We start from the raw sequence: 25,572 nt of genomic DNA, 5'->3' as shown, positions 1-25,572 counted from the left end.
TGATTTCTGTTGTGTGTGTTAAGCCAGTGGGTTTCTGTCAGTTTAACAGGGAAATTGGTCTATTGTGTCTGGTAGTCGACTTTGCATTACAGGGAGACCATAGGTGGAGGTTAGGTTGAAGAACCTGTGCGTAAAGTGTGTCGGAGTCACAGGGTTAGATACTGCATGTGTGTGTAGTTTACTACAGAGGGGTTTTGTCTGAGCTGGATCTGTGGTTTCCTCATTGCAACAATGCAGCTGTGAGGAGGCCTGTGTGTGAGTGTGTGTGAGCGTGTGTTGTTTTTGACCTTGGTGCTACCAGGCACTGTCCTTTGTGAATAATGGGATAATAATTAGCAAAGTTTTACTTTTGTGTTTTAGGAGTGTGTGTGTGTGTGTGTGTTAGTTTGTGTATGAGGGTTCACATGAGTTTGATGAAACTTGCATTTATAAAGAAAATGTACTCACACACACAGCCTGTCTGATCTGCTCTGATCTGCTTTGACTAATTCTGATCATCTCTATTCTCTTTCCAACTTTTCCTGACTGCTCAACCCTCATCTTTGACTCCTGGTGACTGTGCGTGTTTGTGTGCTGTGTGTGTGTGTGTGTGTGTGTGCACGCTCCCTTCTCAGACCACGGCCAGAAGGCCTAAGGTGAGTTTTAACTTGCAGTTTACAAGATTAAGACTAATCCATTTATTTGTGTGTGTGTGTAACTTGCTGAGAGGAAAGTAAGGATCTGCCACCTGAGGCTTTAATCAGTCTCCTGGGGGATGAGCAATGCTGAGTGTTTGTGTGTGTGTGTGTGTGTGTGTGTGTGTGTGTGTGTGTGTGTGTGTGTTTGAGTGATATGTAGAGTATGTGTACAGTATTGTACAGAAGCTTAAGGACATAACAAACCAAAACCTACAGTTCAATACTGTCACAAAACTAAGCACACTATCAGAAAATTGTGAGTTCACCTGAAAAACATGGTATAACATAATAAATATAAATAAGCGCAAAAATAGTAGAAAGTACTACAAATTGGAGAGAAAAAGGTCAGTAAGTGTACCCATATTTAAATTGTATAAGAAATAAAATAATTATAATAATAAAATTATAGTAATAAAAAGTAACATGCAAAGGTGATAATATTAGTCATTTAACTAATATAAGATCACAAAATGATGTATAAGATACAATAATATGTATGTACTTCCCTGTTACATGAAAAAATGAGAAAAAAAAACAGTTGGAAGAAGACATGAAAAAGAGACTTAAATATAAAGGTAGAAGACAGCTTAAAGAACACTTAATAGGACAGCTAGAAGACAGCAGAAAACAGTAGAAGGCATTTAGAAGACAACCTTTAGAAAAACAGATAGAAGAAGACATTTAGAGTTTAGAAGACAGAATAAGTTAGAAGAAGACAGAAGACAGTTAGAACAAGACAGAAAAACATGTCTAGAAGTCAGAAGAAGTTAGAAGTGGCAAAAGACAGAAGAACATGACTAGAAGATCATGGCTACAAGAGATAGAAGAAGACAGAAAAGAACATGGCGAGGACAGTGAGAAGAATATAGAAGACCCTTAGAAGAAGGCAGAACATGTCTAGATAAGTTAGAAGAAGACAGATGACCGAAGAAGACAGAGAATACCTTGGGAGACAGAAGAAGGCTATTAGAATACGACAGAAGGCAGTTAGTGGTAGACAAAAGACAGAATTAATTTGAATAAATTTGAGTGAAAAACATAACCTTAGTCTTACGGTATGAGCAGTAGTGTATGCTATATGTGTGCTCACAGGGAGGTAATAATGTAATAGACTACAGTATATGATGATTGAGTGTGTCTTCTCTCTGGTTGTGTGTGTGTGTGATGTGTGATAGACTCGGGCAGGGGTCGGGGTGAAGGTGGGTTCTGGCTCCGCCTCTGCGGGAGAGATGAGCAGCAGTGAACCTAGCACACCTGCTCAAACCCCACTGGCTGCTCCCGTTATCCCCTCACCTGTGGGGGCACTCCCTTCCCCAGGAGCCCCGCCAATTCCAGCGCCCAGTAAGGTGTGTTGCTCTCTTTTTTTTTCTCTTCTTTCTTTTTCTCTCTAACAGCCATTCCATTTAAATCACTTCTGCTCTGTTGAAATGTTATAGTTCATTTTTATATTATTTGCATCATCGTGGTTTGAGGACCATTTTTCTGTGATTTAATTTTTGAATGTTTGCTTGGTTCAAACATTGACAGTGTTGTGTATCATTAAAATACATGTAATGTCTCATTGTTTCATTTTCAGTGTGACTCCATGGACACACAGGTGTGTGTGCATGAGTGAGTGTGTTGTGTGATTATGCATGCCTGCCAGTGTGATGGCTTTAAGCTTACATTTATTTGTGAAAGGCACAGCCCATAGTGCTGTCTGCCACTCTGGCCATGTGTGTAAGCAGCTGAAAGGTCAGATGTGTGTGGACAGGTGTGTGTATGTCATTCCCATTCCCACTTTTCCCTTACCACCTTTTAAAAGAGTGTTTGTAGACTTAAACTAATAGTATTTAAAGTAATGGTTTGCATACTTGTTTGTGTGTGTGTTTCCATATATATGTATCCAAATGTCAGGAGGAGGAGGCTCTGCGGGCGCAGGTGCAAGATCTGGAGGAGAAGCTGGAGACTCTGCGGATGAAGCGAGCGGAGGACAAGGCAAAACTGAAGGAGCTGGAAAAACACAAGATTCAGCTGGAACAGCTGCAGGAGTGGAAGACCAAGATGCAGGAACAGCAGAATGAGCTTCAAAAACAGCTCAAAGAGGCCAAGAAGGTATACACACACCCACACACACACACATCCATTCTTACCCGAATCGAAGTCAGCATTTTATTTGTCAATGTATTTACTTCTTTTAATGTTGAACTTTATCATAGCATAGGCCTGTCAAGATAATTACACTATCAATTTATCGTAAAATATATGGACATGATCTCAGTAAAATTTGATAATCGTGATATCTATTGTGTTTATTTGTTTGTTTGTTCACATTATAACAATAAATGGTATTTTAGTCAGTCATGCAGTCATGACCAATCAGTGCTTCAATAACTGTGACCCCATACACACAGTGTGGTCTTCAGTAGATGAAAAAAAATTCCCAATCTATGATTAATTAAAATTTGTTGTCTTTAAAAGGGTATGGATGCGGTATGTGATTTAAAATTACAATAATATCGTTTATCACAATATTTTATGGGCCGATATATCACCTACAAAAAATCATAACAGGCCTATCATCCAATCAACTTTGTGTATGTTTTCTTATGTGAGTCTCCAGTAAAATGTACATAAGCACAGGTTTACCGTATGTAACTTTTACTGTGTTAAATTTAAAAATTGCAAATTTTCATGAAACACTGCACTCAAAGTTTTAAGCTAATACTGCAACAGTTTAATCAAGTTCGTTAATAAAATATTAACGCTGCTGTCAGATATTTTGCTCCTAATATGCCAAAAACTTTTGCATAATATTAACCACATTTTGTTTCCTGTTTGGTTGGTACAAATGTAAAACAACTCACAAAAAAATATTTTGCTATTTTGTTTACTATTTTGGCAACACAAAAAATTACAGAAGGATGCATCACAGAAACAAGCTATCACAATGTTGAAATGTGATGATGCATTCTCAAGCATGAACAATACTTAGTATACCCAATGAAGTAGTATCAACTTACAGTAGTATTGTCTTTGCCTTACACAAGGCATTCTTGACAACTTGATGTTCTATATTTTATACATGTATCTGCAGCCAAATGGGTTTTATTGAGATTGCATTACTTGTTAGCGTTGTAGCTCTCTTGCAACACTTATTTACAACAGCACTAATCAGTCCTGTCCACTCCACCATGGAAAATTGTGTACGTGTGAGTTTTGTCTGAACCATTGGTTTATTGTGTTGTTTTTGTGTTGCATATTGCAACAGTGCAGTGTAAAATATATGACATTACTGAATTTTGCTGATGACTTTATGGTAGGAGGCAAAAGAAGCCCTTGAGGCGAAGGAGCGTTACATGGAGGAGATGGCTGATACAGCAGATGCCATCGAGATGGCCACCTTAGACAAGGAGATGGCAGAGGAGAGGGCGGAGTCTCTGCAGCTTGAAGCCGACGCCCTTAAAGAGAAAGTGGACGAGCTGACCATGGACCTGGAGATTCTCAAACATGAGATAGAGGAGAAAGGTACATAGGTGCACTGTTAAACCACTAGTTTGCTTCCTGTTAAGCTGTGAAACAGAACAGAAATATCACCTCCAGAAAATACATCAGTAACAGTTTTTTTATCTGCAGGTTCTGATGGAGCAGCTTCTAGTTACCATGTAAAACAACTGGAGGAGCAAAATGCCCGGCTTAAGGAGGCCTTGGTCAGGTAAGTGTGTGTTCTAGAACAAAGGAAACAGCTAACCTGCACCCTTAGACTTCTTCAGCCTGATAATGCTTTTTGGTGTTTGTGTTTACGTCAGAATGCGTGATCTGTCAGCTTCAGAGAAGCAGGAACACTTAAAGCTGCAAAAGCAAATGGAGAAGAAAAACTTTGAGCTGGATGTCCTGAGGGTGCAGAAGGAGAAAGGACAGGAGGAGATGAAGTTGGCAGAGAAGACCATAGATGAACTCAAAGAGCAGGTGCAGGATCGGTCCCTTACTTTAATAACTATTGGGTTAAACAATATAGGATTATTGTTATAGATTGCAATGTGTTACATATGTGTGTGTGTGTGTGTGTGTGTCAGGTGGATGCTGCTCTCGGAGCTGAAGAGATGGTGGAGACACTGACTGAGCGTAATCTGGATCTGGAGGAGAAAGTGCGGGAGCTCAGAGAGACTGTTACTGACCTGGTCAGTCGATACACTGAATATTAATTTTATTTTAAGAGTTCTGCTTACAGGGTAAAGGGGTCAGAACCTAAGAACTTAAGACAGTGCTGCTATTGTGAGGTGGACATCCACCAACCAACCTATGGTAATCATTGTAGCTGGTTTCGCACACATGTGAACGACAGATTATTTCCCTTATAGGTAGATGGCGTTCTTTTGCCTCATCATTCCTTGGGTGAGGGCCTTTCGCCGTGTGCACTGGCAACTGGCCAATGCTACATCAGCACCACTTTGAAAAGAGGCAGTAGATGACCTCACATGTCAGAGAAGGCATGTGCTAGTCTTCACCCTCCTGGTGTTGTGGCTCTCCCAGTGATAGGGGATATACAGCTGAGCAACTGTGGGACAATTGGCCTAGATAAATTAGGAGAAAATGGGAAGAAATAACTTTGATAAACTTATCCGGTGAAACAGAGGTAAACCTTGGTCTTCCAACCGTGGTATTGTCACAACTCTTTTGATGGTCTTTGTTGACTGCACTTAAATTCATGATTTGATTTGTTTTTTAAATGACTAAAAAGTATTAATTTTTGTTCTTAGTTGAGTAGTTCTTGCCATAATATTGATTAGAACATTACCTAAATAGGGCTAATTACTGTACATCAACATTTTCTGGTTTATTTGACTCTTTTTTTGTTTACTAAATAATTCCATATGTTTTTCGTCCTAGTTTGAATGACATTAATATTACTCTACAATGCATAAATAATTTTACATTCATGCACATTTTGCATGCAGTGTTTTTTGTGGGTGGTGCCTGTCTGGTCTCTAGGGGAGGGAAAAACAAAACACATTGAGGGGCAACAACAGAATAAAAAAAAACCACCTCAGAGCTGCAGGAGGAAAAAACACTGGGAGAACCAAGACTCACATATCATGGAGGGACCATCCTACCACTGATCAAAAAGCTTTTTAATGAATTTTTAAATTAATTTAAAAAGAATTTAAAAAAGATGTAAAACACCTACTACCAGTATGAGGATAATTGCAGCCATATTTTGGTTTGAAATTTGAGTGTCCCTAGCTGCACCCCTCCTGAGTGTATTGAATGTTATCATTATTGTATTAAGCTTAATCTCTGTGTCCAGCTGTGAGTAGAATGTGCATCTTGTGTGTGTGTGTGTGTTTGGGGTTTAGGAGGCTATTAATGAGATGAATGATGAGCTGCAGGAGAATGCCCGAGAGACAGAGTTGGAGCTGAGGGAGCAGCTGGACCTGAGTGCAGCCAGTGTGAGAGAGGCTGAGAAACGTGTAGAGGCCGCCCAGGAGACCGTGGCAGACTACCAGCACACCATCCAGAAATACAGAGAGCTAACTGCACACCTGCAGGTACTGCTGACCCCACTTTCAAACCCAGTTTCTACAGACAAGACAAGACATATTTACTATTTTTGTTGGACACAGATGGAAATAAAGACTTTCATAAGTAAGCACATACTGTACACACACAATGATATATTAAGCACACCAGCCCAGAGCAGTGGGCAGCCATCACATCACCCGGGGAGCAGTGAGGGATAAGGGTCTTGCTTAAGGGCCCAACAGTGGCAGCTTATCAAACCTGGTTGTTCAACATTACTGCACTAATGTACTGCTAATCAAACACAAAACAAAAGAACATTCAATAAATATAAGTAAAAGAACAGCAACAAAATAAAACTGCAAACTAATTGAACTTATTATAATATGGTATGAAATAAACAGCTCCTAAATAAAAAAAATCCTCACCTCAGATAATTACATATGTTCCATATTAGATGTTAAATAATTCATAGAGATTAAACGTGTACTGATATGCAATGTTTTTATATTGTCTTTAACATGAGCCCAATAATGAAATGATGATAACTACTATATTACCATAGTTTAATGTGTAGTTTTAATGTTTTATGGCGATTTTCATAATAAGCATAAAAAATCACTAGTAGCCCATCTCAGTAGCTAGCTAGCTAGCTAGCTAACTTTCCCATTTCACCGTAAATGTGCAACAGCTGGCAAAGCTAATAAAAGTTCATTTCAGCTCCCTATCAAGAAGGAATTAAACAATGGACAATAATTAAATGCTGCACCACCTGCCCCCTTTCTGAAGACATATGATGCCACAAAGTTACCTAGTTCATCAACAGCTAGGTTGCTGAACTTTAGCACTCCAGTGGTGTACATACATCTGTATCAGGTGAATGAAGGGTTGTCCCAGTCTAAGGGGGAGGATTTTACTCTAAAACAAAGGGTAGGGGTACCAAAGAGATACAGGATTGGGCCTTAGTCCCTGATCTCTATTTAAAGTAAGTGCTATAATTTGTGAAACCGTAGATCAAATAAAAAAAGAAAATGTATGAGTGCATTTATGTTTAGCAGTGTATAGTTAATTGCCCACCACATACACATCTTACCTCAAACACACCACAGTCGTTATTTATGGACAAACTGACAACAAACACCACACTTTCACACCATATAAACACACTAATTTTAATTGTGTATATGTATGTATTTTGCTACTGTGAGGGGCTGTAGAATGTTAATCAATCCTACGATCTAAAGAACAGTTCTAGATATGCATCAGCTGTTGAGTTTGTGTGTGTGTTTCTGTCTGTGTTTGACTGTGTGATATTTAGGAGGCAAACAGAGAACTGATGAGCCAGCAGGAGGCCACAGCCGAGCCGCAGGAGCAGCCCGCAGAGATGTTCGACTTCAAGATCAAGTTTGCAGAAACCAAAGCTTATGCGAAGGTTAGGTCCAGACTCACATATAAATGAACTGAGTGAATGAACTTCACAGGAGAAGTAAAATATACTTCTAAATATAAACCTTTCTCAGTGCACTCTGTGCATTCTTTAATCGGGGTGTCCACAAACATTTGGGCATATAGGACCCTATTTTAGTCATCTTACGGCTAGCCATTAACCGTCCAGTTTGATTTAGGACATGTCAGTGTGTGGCTGGTATTGTGAGGATGCAAAAAATATGTCATGCGTGGCTCGACAAGCACAAAAGGCATGTACTTAATCTCTCAATTAATCATGGGTGTGTTTTTGGGCATAATATGAATAAACGGTTTTAATCAGTCAGTGGTGCACCTGTGTTATCTGCTGCCAAGATAGCAACACTTTAGAAATGTACTGGAACACACCTTACTTCCAGACCACCACGTCCATCAGTGTAGATATATTCCTAAACTTCCCTGTCGTTATTTTAAAGGGCCCATAGGGCCTATAGTGTATACTGATGCTACTGTATACTAAAGTAGCTAGATTTATGTTTATTATCATAAAATAGAATAGAATAGAAAGTTGTTATGTTGACATTTTTGGGATGTGAGGGTCAGAATTATGGTAACAGCTGTGTGTGTGTTTGTTATTACAGGCCATTGAGATGGAGCTGCGTAAGATGGAGGTGGCTCAGTCAAACAGGCAGGTGGCTCTTCTCACCTCCTTCATGCCCGAATCTTTCCTCAGACATGGAGGAGATCATGACGGCATCCTCGTCCTGCTGCTCATCCCTAGACTCATCTGCAAGGTACTATATTTCTGTGTGTGTGTGCTTTATTGCATCATGCTTAGTAATCTGGTTTTGCTAGGATGAGAAAAAAATGAATTAAAAGGGAAATATATTTATTAATATCAATTTATGTAAAATATATTTTATATATTTGATCAGATATCGTTCAGGTATGAAATATTTTAGAGAACTAATGTTGTAATTGTAAAAGGAACACATAACCTACCTCTATTAAAAATATTAGTGTTTACATGAAGAATTAACCTGAGACTTACATTAATTTATATCATAATGTAAAATTACACTTGGCTGTTATTCTTAAACACTTCCACCCAATTTCAGAGTCAAAGAGTCAGAGAAAACCTTGAAAAGGCTTTAAACCTATTATTAAAGAATACTTGGACTATTGTTGCCAAATATTTTAATGATCATTTTTAATCAATTTATTCGATTAGTTTTTGCTGCCATGTATATAATGCAGATACAGACACAACACTGTACAAATAGGACAGCAAACACATAAACCTGTAAATATATCAGATATTATAATAATTTATATGTGATATATAAATAGATAGAAATATAAATAATTAAACACAAACTAATTAGAAGAGATAGGACAATAAACACTGTATATACTGTACATTCAGACAGGTACAGGTACGGATTGATACCAGAGCAGAATATGAGTGGAAGATTGTAACTGTAAGGATGTAAACTGTTCAGACCCTTTGTGTTGAATTGTAAGAATTAAAGTGAGGCTGTGTTAAAGAGGTGTATAGACAGTCTGTGATGGATGTTGCAAAGGCTCATTGATCTATCTGGATGCTGGGGGTCAGCTGGATGCTGGTGTGTTCAGTAATCTGACCTCCTCAGAGGAGAAGCTATTGCTGAGTCTAGTGGTGGTAGAATGTATCCTCTGGTCCCCTTTTTCAGACAGCAGGAGGGGACAGAGTCCATGTGTAGAGTAATGCTCTTGCTCAATACAATAATAGATAATGAATGTAGAAACTATCATGTTTTTTCTTTTTGTTTTGAATTGGATTCTAATTATCTAGGGCTTATTTGGAGATTTGGATTAAGACCTGATCACGTTATAGCTTATTGATCTTATGCAAAAGTGTTAGTATAATACATTTCAATTAGCCAATCAGTGGCCATCAAACTCTATAACTCCTCTCTCACTGCAATTTCCCTCTGGGATCAATAAATATTTCTAATCTAATCTAATCTAGTATAATATAATATAATATAATCTAAAATGCAAAGTCATAGGTAATAGTGTTGTGATTGTAATTGAACTTTATATAGAATTCTAAAATTTTCTTAGAATTATATGTAATACATATGTTTGTGTGTGTGTGTTTCAGGCAGAGCTGATCAGTAAGCAGGCACAGGAGAAGTTTGATCTGACAGAGAACTGCTCTCAGAGGCCGGGGATGAGAGGGTCCAAAGGAGAGCAGCTCAGCTTTTCCGCTGGACTCATTTACTCCCTCAGCCTGTTGCAGGCCACGCTGCACAAATATGAACAGTACGTCTTCATATGTACACCCCTTCTTTCAACTCTCTCTCTCTTTTTCTTTTTCTTACTGAAACCGTTGCTACATAAAGTCTTTTAATAACAATGAAATATTATTATTAGTACCTCAGAGGATGCTTTCACACTTACATTATGTGTAAAAGTAGCTAAAATCTAACATTTCTTTTTACTTGTTGAGCGGCAGTTTGGCCTTTAGCAATTCCTATATCTACTGTAATTTACTGAACACTGGCAATTCCTGTATCTACTGGGTAATCTGTTGATTTCATTCTTCTGCATGACACAAACACATTTGGGTTCTGTCATGTAATTCAGCACAACTCGCCAGTTATTTTACAATACAGTCAGTGTCAATTATAGGGAGATGCAGCCCATGTAAGAGATGACAGCAGAACATAGAAAAGCCATTGGTCTGATAAATAAACTGCAGTGTAAAACCAAAACTAACTGAACTAAATGTGTACAGTGTACAGTGTACAGTTTTGTCTCTTTTCTGGACTTTCAAGTTTGAAAGGTTTGACAGCCATCTACTGATAATAAATACATAATTTATGGCCTTTCTTTCTGTATATGTATTTGTGTGTGTGTGTGTGCAGTGCTCTGAATCAGTGTAGTGTGGATGTATATAAGCGTGTAGGTTCTCTCTACTCTGAGATGAGTGTGCATGAGCGCTCTCTGGACTTCTTGATTGACCTGCTGCACAAAGACCAGCTGGACGAGACTGTGAATGTGGAGCCCCTCACTAAGGCCATTAAATACTATCAGGTAGCTCTCACACTCTGTACTTGCATTTAGAAACTGAACATTTATATTAAATTAAGTTCTGCATGGAGTTTCACATTTTGAATAAGATCACATACACATTGCTGCAAAGCTGCTACAAAATACTTGTGGTTCTGTGGGTGTTAGGAACTTTTGAAAACATTTTTACATGATGTAAAGTTTCATTAAGAATTTTAAACAGTCACACATCTTAATTACAGATGTTTTTAGGGACTAATTGATTTAAAGACTAGATGCTTATATTACCAAGCTGAAATGACTTAAATTAGATTTTTTGCATTTGTGTAATTCAGATTTAATTTTTCAGGGCTGTGCGGACATTTTTTTTTTTTCAAACCAGATTTGAGTCACTTTAACTATGAGGTCTTAGTTGGGTACATATTGAGTTCTTGGGTATTAAACATAAATTATTGTAATTAAACTACGATCGAATCACTGCATATGTAGGTGGTCAGAGACACATCTCAACAACATTTTGTTGCAAGCAATTGTAATAATGTAATAACAATGCAATACTAAAAGGAATCAGGCCAAATCCTTAGATTTAAACATAAGTTAATGCCAGGTGTAAGCAGGCTCTGAATCTATTTATTTATTTGTTTTAAACCTGCAGGGATGGACTGGGCATAGGGAGTACCAAAACATTTCATGGTGTTTCCCGAACATTTGTGTTGGCCGGTGAAGGCTAAAAAAAATAACCTGATTTGTGCATTTTTCTAAAGTGACTGGCAAAAAAAATATGTTTTTTATATTTTCCAAACAAATGTGGTCTGCTTAGAAAACGACTCCTTTAAAAAAGGTTTATGTATGATCATTTAGTACCTTGCATGTTCCTAACAATGCATATAGGGGGCTGATAGAGGAGCTTGGTTTTTCACTCATGAGTTGAGTTGATGTGAAGTGGCATGGTCTAAGAAAAAGTCCAAGGCTGAATTTAATTTCCCGTCCAGCACTGTAAACATGTGTAGTTGTACAGGATCACCCTGCTGAATTTTATTTATCTATTTTTTGGACTTTTTAGACTTTTTCATAGTGTTTGATCTATTTCTGCAGCACCTCTACAGTATTCACCTAGCTGAGCAATCTGAGGACTGCACCATGCAGCTCGCTGACCACATCAAAGTAAGATACAGCACACAAAGATATAATAACTGACACACAATCTCACACACACATACAACTAAAATACCTAACCTGTGATTCACTGCAGTTCACGCAGAGTGCTCTGGACTGCATGGCGGTAGAGGTGGGTCGTCTGCGTGCGTTCCTGCAGGCGGGTCAGGACGAGACACAGCTGTCTGTTCTGCTGAAGGATCTGGACACTTCCTGTAGTGACATCCGCCAGTTCTGCAAGAAGATCCGCCGACGCATGCCGGGCACTGACGCTCCGGGCATTCCAGCTGCTCTCAACTTCGGCCCTCAGGTCCACACACATCACATACACACACACAGGCATTCTCTCTGATGGACACCCACACCAGTTAGATGTGACTAAGGATGATTCTGTATGTAATTATTATATTTTCTTTATTCTTAGAAATTAGAAGAACAACTAATAGAACCCTATGTTGCCAGGTTAACTTTGTGAAAACTAAATCATATCTACAGTTAAAGTTTTTAAATTTTTCCATTTCTAAACCAGTGCGTGTTTAATAGCAGCCTTCTATGAAAACCACATCATCATATTGTATGATAGTATTTACCCATCATAGTAATTTAATTAATAATCCATATTAAAGGTAAGGGAATAATTGTCTATTTAATTTTTGCTCAAACCATCCTATTAGGACTAATACATAGAATAGAGAGAATGTATATATACTGTATATATACTGCTTAAGACCTGAGTCACATCTTGCAATATAACTCTTGTCAATCCGCTTGTACTTCATCCTTCAACTTATCAAAGAAAGCATGTGTAGAGAGTGTCAATGAGGAAAAGCTCAAAGCATAATATATGTACTGCAATGGATTACCAGGGTAGTACATTCCCAAACTATTAAAGTATTAAAATGTTTTTGGACCCCCTTTGCAGATATATCTGCTTCCACTCATCTTGTGGACATCTTGCTACAGTATTTGTGGACTAGACCATAGCATTATCCCTCCTCCACCAAACTTTTACAGTTGAGACATAGTGATCAGACAGGTAAAACTCTCCTGGCATTCCCCAAACTCACACTTCTCCATTAGGCTGCTAGATAGAGAAGCGAGATTAGTCACTTCACAGAACAAAGAAGTGTTCTTTCCAGCACTTTATCCAATGCTTGGTATTGTGCTTAGTGCTGTAAGGCTTGCATGCAGCTGCTTGGTCATAAAAAACCCATACCATTAAACTCCCAGTGCACAGTTTTTGTGCTGATGTCAATTAATGCCAAAGGAGGTTTGGAACTCTGCAGTTCTTGAGTCAGCAGATCATTATCAACTTATTTGTACTATGTGCCTTAGCACTTAACTTTTCAATACTTTTGTTAATATAGTGTGTATATACTTCAATCTATTTTAATCCTTAAGCGTATTAAATATCTTACAAAATATTTAGACACAAGCCCTCTGTTTGGACTTATTTCTCAATTCCTCACCTTAATAAGTTAAATAATAGTTTCATAGCAGCTACTAAATGATTTATGTCTTAGAATAACTAAATAGAGAAATTGTGAAAGTCCTAAAATTAAAATTCAGAAAATCAAGTCTCGCTATTATTTATCACTTTTCAAATATGAGGCATAAAAATTTTCAGATAAATGTTATTATTAAATCATTGATGTTTTACAGATTTCTCAGTCATTTGGAATCATATGGAGTCATATCAAAACATGTAAAATGACCTGAGCTCTGTAAAGGCCTCATTTACTGAATAATTTTTTTTAAATGTATCTGAATCAGAGTTCATTTTTAGTGGTTTAATACATTTATCGACTTAATTGCAAACTTTTAACAGTAGTGTATGTGCACAGGTGTGTGAGACGCTGGCGGAGAGCAGGAGGCAGCTGGCCTGGGTGAATGCTGTGCTGCAGGAAGTGGCTGCAGCAGGAGCCCAGCTCATTGCCCCACTCGGAGAACATGAGGGACTGCCCACCCTCAAACTGGAGGACATGGCCTTCAAAGCAGCTGAACAGGTCGGGAATAGTGTTTGTACGAGTGTGTGTGCTCGGGTGTGCAAAATGGCTGAAACATTGTGCGTATGTACTTGTTTGACGTTAAAAATATCTCTCTCTCAGATCTACGGCTCTCAGGGTATAAACCCCTATGAGTGTCTGCGCCAGTCCTGCAGTGTTGTCATAGCAACCATGAACAAGATGGCCACTGCTATGCAGGAGGGCGAGTATGACTCTGAGAAGCCACAGTGCGGGGTAAGTTCAGTTCACATCACGTCAGCTCTACTTATATAGGGCTTTTCACTACATGATATTAAAGCCTGGCCTTAAATTCCCAGTGAGCAGGTCAAGAACAACAGTGCTAGATGTGAAAGTGTGGAAGAACATAATAGACAAACCAAAACTCAAAAAAAAAGGCTATCAATCTTCTGTCCAACACAGTATTGTGTGGCTGTAACTGGTATGTTATTCAGTGGTTATAAAATATACTGCAGCTATCTTACACTGTACATGAAGGATGCAATGTTTTTCTTGGTTTACTTAGAGTATCAGTGATATGTACAGACATCCCACTTATAATACAGTTTGTGGAATTTTCACACTTATTGATAACAGCATATTTTATACATTATCCCAGAAATCAGGACATTGGGTAACAGGCTTGCTCATGCACTTTTTTTGGGAGTTATTGAGCAGGGTTGTTTCAAGGAATGGAAAAAGTTGCACTAATTAGTAGGTTGCTAGTATTGACTGCCAGGCACGTAGCTAATAATACCCATAGATTTGCAGCTAGTCTACCTGCTGCTAAGTTATACTATTGTACAAGACACATATAGGCCTAATTTCAGCTGGTCCCCCTTGAGAAGGATTCTGAAAACTGTACTTTCCTGTATTGACCGTCACAGAATTTAAAGGGGTGCTCACAGTTTGTTGTTACATTCAAATAGAAAGTGTAACACAGAGAGTGGGCTTATGTTCTCGATGGGCGAGCTTGTAAAAGGCTTCTGAAAAAAAGATATAAATATATAGCTGCCTGCCAGGGTAGGGTGTCTGTGTATTTATACAGCTCAGTGATTTGTGTGTGTTTTGTGTAGATTGCTCCAGTGAATGTGCGGGCGTCTGCACTGAGGGCAGAGATCACAGATGCTGAGGGACTGGGACTCAAACTGGAGGACAGAGAGACTGTCATCAAAGAGCTCAAGAAATCTCTCAAAATAAAGGTACATGCTTATTTTAGAAGTACATGATACATCGAGTGAAACACAAAATATTTAAAAACATTTAAAACTTGCTGTAAAGGTGCCCCAGAATGGAAAACTGTATATCTTAAAATAGTTAAATAATGCAAGTTCAGTACAAAGTGAAAAACTGTGAATCAGTTAACTGAAACTGAGTTAGGCTGTCTCCTCACTAAAAAGGAAAATAGTCCAATTTCAAAACCCCAAAACTAACACATACTAGGGGGTGTCACAGGGGAGCAATTCTCAGAGGGGCACATGATCAGTACTCCACAAAACTCCACTTTCAGTAGCTAAATCTTTATCAATGATGTTTTATGATGCCAAAGTTTCTACCAGGTTCATACGTTTTTTTAATACATGCCAATGCCAATAATTAGCTATAATAAACAACAGATTAATCTTTTCTGAAATACAGGACAGTAAAGTTCAGCCACATTCTGAAATTCGTCTCCACTTCCTTGTTGAAATACTTGGGTAAATAATTGAGAAACTTGTATACTGTTCTTCTAGTTCATACAACTGTGCCCTTATCATTACAGAGCAAAACTTAATTTGAAGACAAAACAAATGTTTATCCTAGCAACTAGACAGAATGTTATTGGATTAGATCAGTAATCAGTGACTGTATTCTCATGGGGTCTCTGATATGCAAGACCTCAAACAGTCTCGAAGAATCTGAACATCCACTTTCACCCACTTCCACAACCTTTCTCTCAGGAGAGTCTGGGGAAAAGTCTTTTATCACACAAAGCTTCAGAAGAAACAATCACCCTCTGAGCCTCACAGTGTTCTGAAATCACAACATGTCTCATAGACAACCAAAAGACAAAGTGATATGTTATTAAGTAAAAACAGTATGTCAGATATATGGGTAAATATGGGTAAAACTGTAATATAATAACCAGTGCAGTTGCTAGGATGGATGATGTCATACACAAGATTCTCATTCTATCACACAGATTTTTTTTTAATGTGCCAAATAGTTTTCTCTTGTGCATAAGATGTTCAGATGTTGCCTAACAACTCTAGTTACAACTCTGTTTGATGCTTAAGTATGAAACATTATGAAACATTTTACAAACAAGCTCTGCTCTTATTGGCTATTTTACAGCATAGTTTTAACAAATACACTGTAAATGGCACATTGTGCAGTTAACAAGCTGAAGTTATTGTAGAAGATTAGCATTTAGCTCTGTCCATTACAGACACATGTTCCAATACTTTAGCTCATAAGAAAAATGGATGGGCTCAGACAGAAGGTGCTATCTTTTGAACTGTGTATCAGATCTAGATGTAAATACCTGAAAATAAAAGCTGAAATGTTGATATTTTGCTTCATATTTTAATGTCAAACCCAAATAGTTTCAGTTTACAGCAGACGCAGAAATGAAGGGACCTACCTCACTGTTTAAATAATTTTTTAGGGGACTGTATTTGTATGTCTATACCTATATCTATACGTAAATATTGAGGGCATATATTTGTCAGGACTATTTCAAAACAGTATGTTTAGTAGGAGTATGTGAAAAATACAAAAATAGAAATATAATATAATGTGATTTAATGCAATGAATGACTCTGTGCATGTAGTAGGTTTTTATGTGTAAATTAATGAGTTTGTTTTCATTCTCTTTTAACTAAATGCTCCAGCAGTTTCCTAATTATCTTTGAGTGCAGGGAGAGGAGCTGAGTGAGGCCAATGTACGTCTGAGTCTGCTGGAGAAAAAACTGGACAGTGCGTCAAAGGATGCAGATGAACGAGTGGAGAAAATCCAGACAGTTTTGGATGAGACCCAGGCACTTCTGAAGAAGAAGGAAAAGTAAGTGGAATTGCACAGGGTTGTATAGTAGAATGCACTGAAAGGTCTTCTTTAACCTTCTTTTTTTCCCAGTTAATTTATTTGTTTTAATTTTATTATGACTAAATATGAAGTGATACAATGATATTTCACTTTAGATAAAGTATTATTTGGACTAAATTTGTAATGTGTGTGTGTAGGGAATTTGAAGAGACCATGGATGCTCTTCAAGCTGATATAGACCAGCTCGAGGCAGAAAAGACAGAGCTGAGGCAGCGGATAAACAGCCAATCAAAGATGACTATAGAGGGGCTAAGAGGCAGTCCTGGCTCTGGCATCGCCTCCATTGTGACTGGTGGCATAGCAAACGGTAAGAGAGAATGAGGAAATTAATATTGTGTATCCTTATCTCTCAGTGTGTATCCAGTGGGTACTACAGTGACATGCCCTAAAGTCATGGGATTGCAGGGGATAGCATAATCATGTCCACACCTGTATTATTGTAAGGTGTTATTTTGTGAGTGAGGTTGTCATAAAAAGCACAGGATACCCTGCAGTAGGTGGTAATGATTGTGACCAGCGGTGCCTGGCTTAAATTGTCTAACAAGTGGTTCAATGCAGAATGCCCACAATGCATATAACATTCATACTTTATGCATTATTAGAGCATTACTTAGAGCATTTAGCATTATTTAGCTTCTGTGGGACATGGCAGAAGTCAAAGAACATAATACCAATTCCTGTTTCATGAAGCATTTCACTATATATCTACAGTGAGTCCAAGAAGTATTTGATCCCTTGCTGATTTTCTTCGTTGGCCCACTAATAAAGACATGATCATTCTATACTTTTAATGGTAGATGTATTCTTACATGGAGAGACAGAATATTAAAAAGAAAATCCAGAAAATAAATCTAAGGAATATATATTAATTGATTTGTATTTCATGGAGTGAAATAAGTATTTGATCCCTTAGTATTCATTAGCAGTTCTGGCTTTTACAGACCAGTTAGACACTCCCAATCAACTTGTTACCTGACCTGAAGCCACCTGTTCTCACTAATCACTTGTGTGAAAAACACCTGTCCACAGAATCAGACAGATCACACAGATTTCAAGTCTCCAACATGGGTAAAACCAAAGAGCTGTCACAGGACCTCAGAGTCAGAATTGTTGACCTTCACAAAGCTGGAATGGGCTACAAAAAGATTAGTAAGGTGTTGGATGTGAAAGTAACAACTATTGGTGCAATTATCAGAAAGTTTAAAGAGTATAACATGACAATCAACAGACCTCGCCCCGGTGCTCCAAAGAAGATTTCGCCTCGTGGGGTGGCAATGATGCTGAGAACGGTCAGAAATCGTCCTGCAACCACTCGGCAGGAGTTAGCAAATGACCTGAAGGCAGCTGGGACCACAGTTTGCAAGGAAACAATTGGCAACACTTTGCGCAACAATGGATTCACATCCTGCAGTGCCCAAAAGGTACCCCTGCTGAAGAGAGCACATGTGAGGCGCGCCTCAAGTATGCCAATGATCATTCGAAAGATGAACCAAGTTATTGGGAGAAGGTTTTGTGGTCAGACGAGACCAAAATTGAACTTTTTGGCCTCAACTCCACCCGCCATGTGTGGAGGAAGAAAAATGCTGCCTATGACCCCAAGAACACTGTGCCCACCGTCAAGCATGGAGGTGGAAGCATAATGTTTTGGGGGTGTTTCTCTGCCAAGGGTACAGGGCTACTTCACCGAATCACTGGGAAGATGGATGGAGCCATGTACCGCACAATCCTGAGGGACAACCTCCTCCCCTCTGCCAGGGATCTGAAAATGGGCCGTGGTTGGGTCTTCCAACATGATAACGACCCTAAACATACAGCAAAGGCAACAAAGGATTGGCTCAAGAAAAATCACATTAAGGTCATGGAGTGGCCCAGCCAGTCGCCAGACCTCAATCCGATCGAAAATCTATGGAGGGAGCTGAAGGTCAGAGTTGCCAAGCGACAGCCCACCAACCTTCATGATTTAGAGAGGATCTGCAAAGAAGAGTGGGCCAAAATTCCCCCTGGTGTGTGTGCTAAACTTGTGGTTAACTACAACAAACGTCTCACCGCTGTGCTTGCAAACAAAGGCTTTGCCACTAAGTATTGAGTGTGTTTGGCAAGAGGGATCAAATACTTATTTTCCTCATTGAAATACAAATTAATTAAAATATATTCTTTAAAATTATATTCTGGATTTTTGTCTTGATATTCTGTCTCTCCATGTTAGAATATATCTACCATTAAAAGTGCAGAAGGATAGTGTCTTTATTAGTGGGCAAACAAAGAAAATCAGCAAGGGATCAAATACTTCTTGGACTCACTGTATTTTACAGTGATAATTTTATATAGTGTATATCATAAACTACATAAATGTACATATTGTGACTACAAAAATACATTTTGTGCTGTAGCAGTTGCTGTTTATAGTTTTATACCTTACACAATCTCTCTTAAAGTTACTGTTGCATTGCCTAAATTTAAAATGTCCCATCTTCTGTTTCTCTTTATTACCCCTATAGAGGAGCAGAAAGGTAAATTGTTGACAATCCGCCTGTTTGGTGATCTTTACTCTCTCTTTTCCTCTCTTAACCTCTCTCTAATTCTTTCTTTCCCTATGCATGGCTTTTAAAAGTGTCTACATGTAGTGATTGGAATAGATGCATGCTCATCTACACAGCTGTATACAGACTTATATAAGAATTTCCTTGCAGATGTCTTTATGTTTTGTCCTCTCTCTGTCTCTCAATGTATTGCCAGTGTGTGCCAAAAAAATCACAGCATGAATGATTAAGTCGAGATGGTGTTGCACCTCTCCACTGTGCAGTGTTGCTTTCACAACCAAATGAGCTGTTTGTGCTCTTTGTGCTCTTTGTTTGTGTAGGTGCCGTAGGAGTGTGTGCAGCTGGAGGTGTGCAGGTAATAGATTCCCCGTTGCTGACTCAACAGATTGAAGCACAGAGACTCAGCATAAAGCGCCTGAAAAATGAAAACAACCTCCTTAAGGTCATTTTTCTCTTTTTTACACTCTCTCATACATTAATGAACTCATACACAAATGCAAATTATTGCTGTCCAAAAAGAGCATCTCCAAGATCCTAACTTTACAGGAGGAAATAATTGGCAAAAATAGAGATACATGTTTTTCTTTGGACAGCAACAAAATCCTGTCATACCCTAGATGCTCAGCTACAGTGTTAACATGGATTGGAATTGATAAACACTTAAGAACTATGTTTATTCATTTTATTTTTCAATTTTTACAGTATACATTAGTATTTTTATACCTTTTATAAGTTGTTCACAAGTAGCATTTGTAAGCCTACACATAGAATAAGTACACTATGGGTTGTACTTCATCTTTATTTCATTACATTTTCTGCCATTCTTTCTGGAAAGGAGAACTTCATCCCTCATTCTTACTGAGTAGAAATTCTTCTCTCCACAGGCAGAAAAGATGCGTGCTCAGCTAGCCTCTCTGCCTCCACTGAACGTGCCTAAGCTGGGCTGGAGGGAAGGCTGTAAGCCAGAGGTTCTGTCTAGCGCCCTGTATCGAAAAACAGACCAACTGCTGGAAACACTACTGCAAATGAGTGCCAATGTCAAAGTGGTGGATATTACTGGAAAATCTCCAGGTTAGTTGTAACAAATAATGAACTCAAATAAGCACAAGTTTGTTTATTCATTTTTATGATGTATGTTAAAGCATTTTACTCTGTTGTTTGTTTATAGTGAGTCCCAGCGCGCAGCTCCTTGAACAGACTGCAAGGCTAGAGTCTCTGAGTGACACTCTGGATAGACTAAAGGTAAACTCAAGCTCAAACCCTCCCTGTTTAAAGCAACAGAAGAATATGTTAATTAAAGTCCATTAGAAGCTGAATTCATTTTCTTGTCATTAAAGTTTAAATGATTACCACCAAGATTTTAGTCAAGTCAAATCACTTATAATTAACACCATTCAAAACTCCTACTTGGTTCACCCTTTACCAGAACACCTAATATAAAGACAAAAACAGAGATGAACAATTGTGAATGTAAAATGTGGAACATACGCCCACGTTTTCCCCAAATCAGAAGCACTGTATACTTCATAGATGAATCGAACCTTCAAATATAAACTGACCCTCTTTTCCTTCTCTTGCATACAACCTTAGAACAGTTCTTTATATAGAGACCTTTAATGTCAAAGGGGAATTTTGATTTACATTTTTAGCAATGCTACAAGCAGTTCTCTGGGGAGGTTTTGTGCTCTTCCAGGTCTCAACTAAACTGAGAAAATAACAATCTTAAAACTCTTCTTACAGACTTCTTCCTTTGGCATCCAATCTTTTAATTTTCAGGCTGCTAGGCAGCTACATAGTGTAGCTCATGCGGCTGATTATTGGGATAAGTTTTAAAAAGTATTTTAAACACTTGAACAGCTTTAAAAGTTGCATCACCTAACCTTTCCTAATGATGATTATGAATCCTTTATAGTTTTAACAAGCTTATTTGTCTTATTTGGCCCGAACAATGTTTGTGAGCTCTTTTTCTTTTTTGGGGGATTTTTTTAGTTTAAAATTGTACAAAAGATAAATAATACATTAATCTTGCTTAACCCTTTTCACAGATTATTTTGCAGTTAAACTGACATAATAAAAAAAAATCTTTCCCACTGTAATATTGTAGTGTATAATGCTGATAGTGTCCACTGGGTCATGGAAAGTTGAAGGAAGAAATCAGATGATTGAATTTCATGTTCTGTAGCCCCTAACATTTCTATTTTTGTAGAAGGTTACCACAAAAAGTGTGTGACTCCTCGATTATGTTGCCCAGTTAGGGTGAACAGAAATGTATGATAATGTATGCTAGCAGAGCATTAGCACTGCACTAGCTCATATTACCATATTTTTCATTACATAAGACAAGATACATTATGAGCCAGTAGTCATTATTTCTGCTATATCCAGTATATGTGAACCTTATTGAAGAACTCTGTGTTTTGAATAGGTATTGTTACAGCTATCTACATAGGAAGAAAACTATAAACGTCATGTTCTACTGTAATTGAAGACTGCTTACCTGTTTTATTTGCAGATGTAATTCTTTTTGTCAATGTTAAAGGGTCAAATGTTAAATCTTTGTTTTTTGTAGCTCAGCTCATCTACTTACTTAGACCAATCACTAAAGCACTGGGAGTAATAGGAGTAATGGCAGACACCCGTTAATCAATACAACAAATCAATAGCTTGATTAAAGTTTAACATGCGTCTTTCCATCTGCCTCAGGATGAGGTGGCGGAGCATGTGGTGTCTCAGCGGCCTGGCGCTCAAGTATCATCTGACTTCGCCACTTTCCCCTGCACCTCTTTCGTGAAGGTAAGATGCTGATATAGTCCCTTCGTTAAAGAAGCCAGCAGAACTTAATCACATGCTGTTTCTCATCGTCTCCTTTTCTACATTTCTCCACCACTCCCAGGTGAAGGAGGAGAAGGTGGGGGATGCGGTGTTGGTGGGGCGTGTGATGGTGCCGTGCCCTCGTGGGCAGGAGCAAGTCCACAGGCTCGTTTTGTGTCAGACCCAGCTCCAGCGAGTGCATCGCCTGCTTCAGACCTAAACACAGCCTTCCCAGAGATCATGCCCCCGCCGCCATGTCCCGTAAATTCTGGCCTGCTTACATTAGATACAGCTATCTCTACATCGCTGTCGTAAGGTCAAGCATAATTTAAAGTCTTAAGAGTCTCAGTTTCAGTAATGATTGAGAGTTTTCAACACAGCAAGAGAAATGAGGTCTCCTTGTTAATCGTAAGATATAATATTCATAAATGATATTTAATTCAGTCTTTATTGTGCAATGGGATATAATGTAGGCAATCCAACAGATTTGGATTGTACTGAAATGATTGTATTATTTAAATTTGTTTTAATATTTTAAAAGCAGATACCACTGTTCAGAAAAGCAAGTAGCCAAAGGCAATTACGTCAAGCCCACCAGATACAATCATGGTCGCATGCATTGTTTCATTTCTACACTGCAAAAAGTTGTAAATTGGCAAGTAAAGTCATCTTAAATCTAGTCAATATCTCTAACGTTAAGATTATTAAAACAGAAGGATTTGCTTATTAAATCATTAAGGAATTATACATGAGGGAGTGATATAATGTATAATATTGTCACAGGTCGTGTGTCATAGATCAGCAGATTAGTGCCAATATTACACAAAATTTGGATGAAAGAGGACAGGAAAATAAGATTGTTTAGTTATCAACACTCCACAAGTTAAAAGAGTCCCAATCAATGGCCCGCAGTCAAGGAACATCATTTCCCAGTAATTTTTATAGCGGTACATATACACAAATACAACTATTGATTAAGTTGTATTAACAAAATCCTAGTATGTTAAAAAATATTGTTTCATTCCAGCCAATACAATTTGTCTATGTTTTTTGAAAGACTATTAAGACACACTAACCCATCAACAGAAGTAAGCCTGGGAGAGGTTTTAGTGTAATCGAAAATAGAGTCCTAATATGATTTTTCTTGCTTGGCTGATGGTTATGTACATTTATATGTATATATGTACATGTACATTTAAAAATATTATTTGAGTGGGGAGGTTTGTTTTTAGTTGAACATAGTGAATTTAAATATTTGAGATTTAATGAACTGAGCTGTAATTAATTTTGACCAATGTAGCTGCAGTGTTTGGCTTGTAAGCGCTGCATCTTTGCTAGGTTACCTGTATGTGGCGGAGTAATATATGGAGATCTTCAGCTAGAATGCATTATTGCCTGATAATGGCACTCATAGAAAGTTTCTCAGCCAATCACATTGCAGAGTCAGAAAAACTGTCAAATAAATTTGACGTAATGTTATAATTGCCTTCCACTTATAGAAAATAAGAACTTTTAGATATTTTGGCTGTATTTAAGATCCTAAATGCTAGAATGCTAGAATCAAAATGAAAAGATTTTATTGTTTTGCAGTGTATTAATTGGCCGCACATCTCTTTGCCTTAATAATAGATAGTATTGTCTTGTTTCACCAGTCTTGTCATGTTCCTGTCAGTTTTAGCTCACTCATCCACAAACAAGACACAGTTTGGCCTTTTTATCTGCTGATCCAGATTAAGAACTGAACTAATTCTGAGATCTGGTTATTTAGGTGGTCAGTCAGATTGTCTCAGTGTTACATAATGTGCGTCCTGGAATGTAGGAGTATTAATGTTTTGTTTTTCTTGGATAGAATTTCCCACCTTTTTTCGGAGTGCAACCTCAAATTTGTCAGAGAGCACCCTCAACCAATGGCCATCTTAAATGCAGATGAATGAATGAGCTATTTTGGCCTTTATTAGTTTGACACAAACAGGAATTTGCATGTCAGACACGCAATATTGAATAAATACAGTCCTCATTTAGAAATACTGTTCAAAGGTTTTAATACCACAGTATACAGTATGACCTTTATACTGCCCAACCCTAGATATGAAACACACATTTACGGAAAGATGAGTTGAAATGGACAGCAACTCCTTACCTGACAAGATTGCTGCTGATATCAGGGCAAAGCAACATGTAATGAAGTATTAGAGAAGAAAGGTTGTATCATATACCATCACTGAATACCTTACTCACTGCTGTCGACCATTTCCTTTCTACTAGCACACTTTTTTGAATGAAATCAGATCTGACTGTTTAGACTATGTTATTGGATTTCAATAACGTGAATTTAACGTGTCAGATTTATTGTGTTTTTTTTACCATTTGCACTACCTCAAAGATCTGTGTCTTGTATGACACAAAAGATCGAGGCCAGATTTAAACCACTTGTACCTATTGCATAAATGTATCCTTAGTGGAGGCTCAAAGCCCTAATTCTATTTCCTGGCTGTAGGAGATGCCCAGGAGAAAGAAACACCAATATGCTATAATACAGCCATAATGAGCACAATAAAAAAGCAGGTTTGCCTTATTATTTCTGTTCATTATGTCATGACTCCATTTGATATTTACTACTTTGTCCTTTTTACAATATCCAGTACAATAGTTTGAAATAACTGGGGGCTTATTTTCATCCCTTTAAGCATTTTAATTGTCATGAGCGACTGTTTTTAATTAGGAAATAAACTCAGCTGTGGTCAGTAATTCAAGGAACTTAATCAACCTGTGATATGAAACTCTAGTTGTCATCTGTATATTGCATACCTAAAACATCACATGAAGCTAGAAGCTGATGAGACTGAGACTTGAGGTACATTATAACTAAAAGCAGGATTGTACTCAGTATTGTAAAACCTAAAATTGAAATCCAAGCAAAAGTGCTTAATGTGCTTTACTGTGCTGCTGAAGTAGAGAATTTCCCATATAGGACCATTACAGCTTATATCTGAGTGTATGATCGGATGATCCGTGATCACACTTGACTAGCAATAGAGGTCAAGCTGACATTGAGGCCAGAGAAGACTAGGGACTAGGGAGGAGGAGGGGCAGATCTGAGAGAGCAAAATGCACAGTGTTTCCTCAAAGGTCAATTATTCAAGTGGTCTTATGTACTCGGTGGTTGGCTTTGCTACTGACTGTTTGTGTAAGTTATTAACTAAACTATTTATTGTGTAAAATGTGTACTGTTGCTTCCAATGATGCCATTGATTGTGAAGAATGTGTTTGATCTAAACGAAGCAAATCCAATAAATTGTGCTAGAAATGAAGGATCTTCA

The 25,572-nt window shown here is 38.0% G+C and overlaps 1 protein-coding gene across 7 annotated transcripts in view; it reads left to right on the top strand.

Annotated features, from left to right (window-relative positions):
• The window catches only part of dctn1b (dynactin 1b), a 64,824-nt gene extending 39,252 nt beyond the window's left edge, over nucleotides 1-25,572 (top strand). For 3 of the 7 annotated variants that reach the window (XM_007241556.4, XM_022662519.2, XM_007241553.4), the window contains 26 exons: nucleotides 615-635; nucleotides 1,853-2,023; nucleotides 2,254-2,274; nucleotides 2,574-2,771; nucleotides 3,980-4,184; nucleotides 4,293-4,371; nucleotides 4,466-4,625; nucleotides 4,733-4,837; nucleotides 6,014-6,205; nucleotides 7,495-7,608; nucleotides 8,243-8,395; nucleotides 9,748-9,908; nucleotides 10,514-10,682; nucleotides 11,754-11,822; nucleotides 11,911-12,123; nucleotides 13,658-13,819; nucleotides 13,922-14,053; nucleotides 14,893-15,018; nucleotides 16,717-16,859; nucleotides 17,039-17,208; nucleotides 19,400-19,411; nucleotides 19,762-19,883; nucleotides 20,326-20,512; nucleotides 20,610-20,683; nucleotides 22,145-22,234; nucleotides 22,335-25,572. In XM_007241556.4, the coding sequence (XP_007241618.3) occupies nucleotides 615-635; nucleotides 1,853-2,023; nucleotides 2,254-2,274; nucleotides 2,574-2,771; nucleotides 3,980-4,184; nucleotides 4,293-4,371; nucleotides 4,466-4,625; nucleotides 4,733-4,837; nucleotides 6,014-6,205; nucleotides 7,495-7,608; nucleotides 8,243-8,395; nucleotides 9,748-9,908; nucleotides 10,514-10,682; nucleotides 11,754-11,822; nucleotides 11,911-12,123; nucleotides 13,658-13,819; nucleotides 13,922-14,053; nucleotides 14,893-15,018; nucleotides 16,717-16,859; nucleotides 17,039-17,208; nucleotides 19,400-19,411; nucleotides 19,762-19,883; nucleotides 20,326-20,512; nucleotides 20,610-20,683; nucleotides 22,145-22,234; nucleotides 22,335-22,472 (3,387 nt within the window). In that variant the 3' untranslated portion in view covers nucleotides 22,473-25,572. The remainder of the gene's footprint in view (nucleotides 1-614; nucleotides 636-1,852; nucleotides 2,024-2,253; nucleotides 2,275-2,573; nucleotides 2,772-3,979; nucleotides 4,185-4,292; nucleotides 4,372-4,465; nucleotides 4,626-4,732; nucleotides 4,838-6,013; nucleotides 6,206-7,494; nucleotides 7,609-8,242; nucleotides 8,396-9,747; nucleotides 9,909-10,513; nucleotides 10,683-11,753; nucleotides 11,823-11,910; nucleotides 12,124-13,657; nucleotides 13,820-13,921; nucleotides 14,054-14,892; nucleotides 15,019-16,716; nucleotides 16,860-17,038; nucleotides 17,209-19,399; nucleotides 19,412-19,761; nucleotides 19,884-20,325; nucleotides 20,513-20,609; nucleotides 20,684-22,144; nucleotides 22,235-22,334) is intronic. The other 4 variants (XM_007241557.4, XM_022662517.2, XM_007241554.4 and 1 more) reach the window with 4 other exon arrangements.

The sequence above is a fragment of the Astyanax mexicanus genome, chromosome 7 (assembly GCF_023375975.1).
Source record: "Astyanax mexicanus isolate ESR-SI-001 chromosome 7, AstMex3_surface, whole genome shotgun sequence".
Taxonomy (NCBI): Eukaryota; Metazoa; Chordata; class Actinopteri; order Characiformes; family Acestrorhamphidae; genus Astyanax; species Astyanax mexicanus.
This window is presented reverse-complemented; position numbering and strand designations above follow the sequence as displayed.